Source organism: Octodon degus, unplaced genomic scaffold, assembly GCF_000260255.1.
Source record: "Octodon degus isolate 3935 unplaced genomic scaffold, OctDeg1.0 scaffold00015, whole genome shotgun sequence".
In the NCBI taxonomy this organism is placed as follows: domain Eukaryota; kingdom Metazoa; phylum Chordata; class Mammalia; order Rodentia; family Octodontidae; genus Octodon; species Octodon degus.
In genome coordinates this window covers 23807634-23814555 of record NW_004524591.1, presented here as the reverse complement: position 1 = coordinate 23814555, position 6922 = coordinate 23807634, and the positions used below count along the sequence as shown (strand labels likewise).

At 35.5% G+C, this 6922-nt stretch overlaps 1 protein-coding gene across 1 annotated transcript in view; it reads left to right on the top strand.

The window, feature by feature from the left end:
- The window catches only part of Exoc4 (exocyst complex component 4), a 951164-nt gene that overhangs the window by 306747 nt on the left and 637495 nt on the right, over window positions 1–6922 (top strand). The window contains exon 9 of the mRNA XM_004626539.3: window positions 2211–2299. Coding sequence (XP_004626596.1) covers window positions 2211–2299 — 89 coding nt within the window. The remainder of the gene's footprint in view (window positions 1–2210; window positions 2300–6922) is intronic.

Below are 6922 nucleotides of genomic sequence, written 5' to 3'. Positions count from 1 at the left end.
ACTGCGGAGTGGTGGGGGGTGGCCCGAGGGGCTGGGAGAGGGTCCAGCCCACGCTGTGCCTGGGTTGGGACTGGTCCCGCAGGCGCAGGGTAGCAGGAAACTCTCTGCACACTCACCGGACCTGGGCTAGGACTGGGTCTCTTGGTTTACAGTTTGTAGAGCTTCCCATCCATAGTTATTTGGCTCTAAGACAGGGTAGCTAGGCAGAGAGGCATACCAGAGGAGAGGTGTTCATATTGTGTCGGCAGAAAAACAGAGAGCAAAAGGAGGAAGGGAGGAGATGGACTTTGCCAGGCCACACCTCCAATGACCTACCCCACCATCCAGGCTTTACAAATTCTGATATTCAGCTACAAGTGCATAAGTGGGCTCATTCACTTATGAGCATCACATGCACATGATTCTCTGAATGCCCCACCTATGATTGCATACAGCTCTCAAGGTACATCTAGATAAAAACCAAACTAACCTCTACCTTAGAATCTTGGATTTTTATATGTGTTCAAACATTTAACCAGTGCTTCTAAAGTGGTATTGGATGAAAACACTTATTATTGGAAATGAAAAAAATAAATTTGTCACACATTAAATAGTGTCACTGACAGAGAATTAGGTGATTATTAGACATTTGTCTGTTTCTAGTCTTGGCTCTACTATTAATGAGCTAGCCGTGAGTTCCTGAGCAGCTCTCCTGTCTTACCTGCTTCAGTGCCTTTGGCTATAAAATAAGGAGGTGTGACTGAATAACCTCTAGTGTTTCTTTTGCTAAAAATTATATCAATCTGTGACTTGTTGCCATATAAAACAAATTCTTGAGTAGCAAAAATACAGCAAGTCCTAAAGGATTAAGATTTTGGAGAGCTGTGATCTGTTTTTATTACTGCTGTAAAGAACTTTATTACCCTCTTTAATTGTCCTTAGTCAAGGTTAATTGTGTTTAAGTTCACTTACTTTACAATGTGTATGTCTGTATTCTTTGCTCAAGAATGTATTATTTTCTTTTGCCATCTCTGAGCAATAGCTGTCAGCATGCTTTTTTAGAGGTCAGTAGCTTCTTTTCTGCACTTGACTGGCAGGTGGCACTTTTGAAATACGGCACACTTTGCTTTTCATCCAGCTGGTAGTGCCTCTTAGTTCTTGGTGGGGTGCAGAGAGAAGATCAAGCAATGCAAATGTTTCCCTTATACACTGACTTCAATCTTAGTTATTCATCTTCCTTCTTAATGAATGGATAAAGAAGACATAATTTACAAAAATTATGATGCCTCTTCCTTTTGCTTGAGATCTATGCCTTTGTCACTTCTGTTCTTTCATTTTGCTGTTATTCTTGCCTCAGTGGCAAGAATTATAGAAAGATTCCTTCTTTTGTCATTTTTCTGTCTTTGTAGAACTTGTGGTTTTCAAATGGAATCTCATCATTTTACCTGATTTTTTTTTCTAACCTTCAAGTTTTTCTTTATTACTATTTTTTATTTTTTGTGTTCATTATTTTAGTTTTTAGTGACTGTTCTTTATTGTGAGTTTGTTTCCCATGTTTTTGACCTTTGAATAATTTTTTCTAGTTAGGTGTGAATGAACACTTGATGTCTTTGTATTTTTGAGAGTATTTTCTGAGGGATACGTGGCAGATTAAAAAACTAGCAGCCTCTTAGAAACATAATTTTTTTAGAACATTTGGGGAGAGAAATATGCTTTGCTTTGATGTTGTTATTCAGTAGTATTTTCATTAATGTATGTATACTGGTATTTGAAGTGGGGGAGTTAGAAAGACAAGCGTTTTCCCCCTGGAGTAGCCTACTATGTCTGTGACAGTTAGTAGTCATGCTGAGGTCTGAGCTGGATAATAACAAAATTAGAATGTCCAAAGCATGCTCTTGGTACTGAGTGTGGGAATCCTGTCAAAGGATGATGATGGTCTGAAGGCAAAGGCAAGTTGAGTCAAGTCAGAGTTGTACCAGTTGAAAATGGAGAATATATAAATTATCCAATACTGTGGAAGAGGACTGTTAGTGAGGAATATCATTTATAAATAAATGTCTGGGCAACTTTCTCTAGCCCTGTCATAGTTTAGCCAAAATGTCAAGAATTTGGAAAACCAGGGTATATCACACATACCAGGAGAGGCCTTTCTAAGACTCTTTGGAGTACAAACTGAGATTCCACCTGAGTTGTTGCTAATGGCCACTTATTTATCCTGTGTTTCATTGCAGATTTGAATCATCTTCCCATGCTATCAGTATGAGTGCCTATCTGCGAGAACAGAGAAGGGAGCTCTATAGTCGGAGTGGAGAACTTCAAGGTAGGTGACTGGACTTCTTTGTTTTTTTTTTTTTTTTTCAGAACTGGGTATTGAACTCAGGCTCTTGGGTTTTCCAGGGAAGAACTTACTCTACTGAGCCATCTCCCCAGCCCCAATTGAACTTCTTTGAACAAATTACTTTTCTGGAGTAAGATCCAAAGTGTTCGTAGCATGTAAGATTGTGGACTGCTTTCACAAAATTCTTTCTAAAAACAAACATATTAATAGTTTCTTTTCTATTTCTTTTGTAATTCTGTGGCATCTGCAGCCAAGGTTCTGAATAATCTATTAACTATGGGTAGAGGGCTTACAGACATTCTGCTTTTCTAGTGAATTTTTAAGCAAAAAAGATAAGGACAGGCTCTTCTTGCTTAGATAGCAGATAGCTCCAGTTCCTATCTAGCAGAACGCCTCTTTTCTGTGCTGGCTACCATTACTCTTCTTTTAATTGTTATTTTTGGCACCTTCTTGAATATAACAAGTACAAATAAAACTTGGAAAAGGGCAAATAAAACCTCTGTGATAGTTTAAAGGGAGTAAACATGTCTGAATATTGTGCTCTAATCAACATAGTTTTGACACATAGGCTACTTGATACTCGTGGGCTTACTAAAGATTTGTGATCTGCAGAAGAAAAATTTCTTTTGTAATGGCAATGATTATAATCATGGTAAATATTACCAATGAAGAAATATTTGTGAAAGCCCACTAAGTGTCAAACATTGTAGGCATTATAAATGCTAAAAGTCAGGCACAAAGTCTTCATAAAACCTTGATGTGATTAGCATACCATAATACTCAATATGTCCAATCTTGGATAACTACATCTGTTAATCTGAGCAACAGATTTGATGATAAAAATAGGTAATATATCAATTGTTAATTAGCTCTTCTTGTTTTGAAAATCTATAAGATATGATTGTTGTATGTTACCCTTTTTCTGTGTTTTTGTTTTTCTTGTTTTTATTTTTATTCTTCACAATAAAAGAAAATTATAATTTAAAAAAGATGTGGTTAGGATAGCAAGCCATATAAGATGTATTAAAGATGCTGAGCTTTAAAAAACTGTTGGTCTTATTTTTGACATCCGTCTTACATGTTTTATAAACTTGCTAAGTTCTTTTTTTGCATTTCAAAATTTTATTGGTATATTTTTAGAAATAATGATAACATTCATCATAGGAATTTTGTGCCTGTAAGTGACATATCATTCAAAATATTTATTTATTTGGTGCAGGGTCTTGTTATACAGGGTCTTGTTGGACTCGTAGTGATTTTTCTGTCTCTCCTTCCCCAGTGCTCGAATTACAGACATGAGCCACCACTCCTGTTTTGGTGGCTGGCATGGAGCATCTGGGGCTTGGGGAGGGCATGGCATGCCATACTGGGGATTGAACCTGTGTCTTCGCACTTTACAGGCAGGCTCTTTGTCTGCCGAGCTATCTCCCCAGCCCTACACGACATCTTGCTTTTTATTTTTTTCACAATCCCCTATCTTCCCTTTCCCTCTCCTCTCTTCAACCAGTCTTACCTTCCTTATTTACAAAAACTTTCTTTCTACTTTTTTTATTCTGTTGTTAATTTTGTCCCATTTTTTCCTTTCTCACTCCACCTGACATATTCCCCTCTCTATTTAACACTTTTTTTCCCCATTTCCCAATGGTACTTATTTACAGTTTGATTTTCTTATACCAGAGAAACAATGCTGTAATTAAACATGTGTGTTCCATTTCACTTAAGAGTATGGTCTCAGGGTGTAGCCATTTAGCTAGAAATGTTTGCAGTTTATTTTTCTTTATCACAGAGTAGTATACTCCATTGTATTAAAAAAATCTTCCTTATCCATTCATCTGTTGTTGGCTATTTGGGCTGTTTCCAAGATTTAGTTATTGCAAAACAGTGCTACTACACACATGGGTATACATAATATCACAGTGCTGTGGTGCTTTTAATTCTTTCAGGAAAGATAACAAGAAGGGGAATAGCTGGGTGAAAGAAAACCTCTAGTTTTTTTTTTTTTTTGGTTCTGTTTTTGAGGAATCTGCATAGTGATTTCCACAGTCACAGCATCAGTCTATACTCTCACCAACAGTAGAGAAATAGTCCTTTTTTTCCTATAGCCTTTGCAGCGTTTGTTATTGGTTGATTTGTTATAACAACCATTCTCTCTGGAATGAGATGGAATATCAACATTGTTTTAATTTGCATCTTATTTTTTTTTACAAGGGACATTTATTTTTTTATGATTTTTTTTCTCTTTTTCCCCCCCATAATTTTATTGAGAAACAAATAGCAATGAGACAGTTTCAAACCAAATTGGTAGGACGGTTTCAGTAATTAACACATCGCATACATTCTTCCTAGTGGTTAATTTCTGTACAAGATGTGGTGATGTTGAACATTTTTTCATATATTTATTTGTTATTTTACTTCATCTGAGACATGTATTCATTTCACATGTTTATTTTTATATTGGGTCTTTACGTTTTGGGGATGTGATTGTTTTGAGTTCCTTTATATGTTCTAGATATTAATCCTTTGAGGGACATTTGGCAACAATTGTAATTTAGTACATAGTGAAAAATACAGGTCTAGTTTTAATCGTGGAAAGCCAGTTTTCCCAATACCATTTATGAAAGAGGCTTTCTTCTAGTGGAGGTATTTGGCTCCTTTCTCAAAGATAAGATGGCTGAGTGTGTTTGGAGCTGTTTCTACATTTCTAATCTGTTCCATTGATCTGCTGGTCTGTATTTCTTGTAGTTTTTTTTTTTTTTAAATCACAGTAGCTTTATAGTATAATTTCAAATTAAGGATTGAAATACCTACTGCCTTCTGTTGCCCAGAGTTCCTTTTGTGTTCTAGGTCTCTCCTGGTTCCAAATGGATTTTAGGATTGTTTTCTCTAATTTTTTGAGATACATTATTGGAATTTTGATTGGGATTGTATTAGATCTGTATAATAATTTTGTAAATATGGCGTTATCACTATATTAGTTCTTCCTACCCATGAAAAAAATATCTTTCAGTTTTCTGATGTCCTTTTCAATCTCCTTCATCAGAGTACTATAGTTTTCAATATAAATATCTGTTACTTCCTTTGTTAGATTGATTCCTAGGATGCTATTATGAAAGGTGGTGTTTCTCTAATTTCTTGGAGTGACTTCATTATTTGTGTATAGGATTGCTACTTATTTTTGAATGTTGACTTTGTATTCAATTGCACTACCGAATTTGGTTATTAAATCTGTAAGTCTTTCAGGTCTTCTATGTATAGTATCATATTGCCCACAAATAATGATAATTTAACTTCTACCTTTTGTATCCTTATCCCTTGTATTTCTTTCTCTTGTCTAGTTGCTCTGGCTAATGTTTCCAGAACTCTATTGAATAAGAATGATGATAGTGGACATCCTTTATAGTGAAAGCTTTTAGTTTTTGCCCAATAAATAGTATAATGTTGGCTGTCGGTTTGTCCAAAATAGCTTTTATCAGATTGATATAAAGACCATCTATTCCAGTTTTATTCCTCATGAAGGATATCACACAGACACGTTCATATATCAATAGCACCAATATCATAGTGTTAGTATGTACACTATACTAACTGGACTGTATGCATAAAATTGCTAAAGCAGGTAAGAGGTAAAATGATTGGGTTACTTAAGGTTCTGTATTTTATCCATGAGGAGCAAGTAAGAACATATTACTCCTTTTGATGCACTGGGAAAAATGGAAGAATTTTGATATTGCTAGTATACACAATTAAATGTCTAATTTTAAAAACCAATCCTTGTTCTATACCAAAAGTCAGCCTTTCTAGGTTTGAACACTAGTGTCTAGTCTTCTCACATCCATCTTCATTAATAATCTAATCACTTGTAGGTTTTTATAAATATTTTGTTATGGTTACTCATATTTATGTCAAGTAATAATTCTCTAGCTCACATACATGAAAATCAGAAGTACAAAGACTAGAACCAAGTTCTAAACCAGTGATGGTATGCTTATGTAACATGTGCCATGATGGGCTATTTTGTATCATTGAAAACTCTAAATGGTTTGCCATTACTGTGCTAGATTATTAGGAAAAGGAGAACAGTCTTAACACATTATTGAATATTAAAACTTTGTTATGCATTCTGGAAAGCATACTTTGAACAGTACAGAGGGTAATTAGAATTGTGAACAAATGAATAGAATAAGCCGCCTTTTCATTGGTCAAAGAATGAAGGAGGAGAGTGACTTGGGCTCTAGAAGGCAGCTACTTCCTAGAAGAGCCAGATGACTGCAAAGTATGGAAGGAAATGAGTGCCATATAGAGCCCAGTATCTTACAGGAGTTGGGATTGCGCTGGAAGTATCATTTGGAGGTACAACAAAGTATCTGGGGCTCATGTAACTTCCTTGTTCAGTGTCCTAATTTGTATTTCTCTTCAGTGTTGCCTTAAGGAATAGTTCAAATTTGTCTCCATATTTTTTTTCCCACTTGACTTCTATTGTAGTTACTTCCTTTAATGATGATAAAACTTTCCTCATTCTCTCCCTTCCCCTCCTCTCCCTTCCTTTCTTTGAATCCTTGTCATATTATTTAAATTTTTTTAAAAATTAATTTTATTAGTACTACA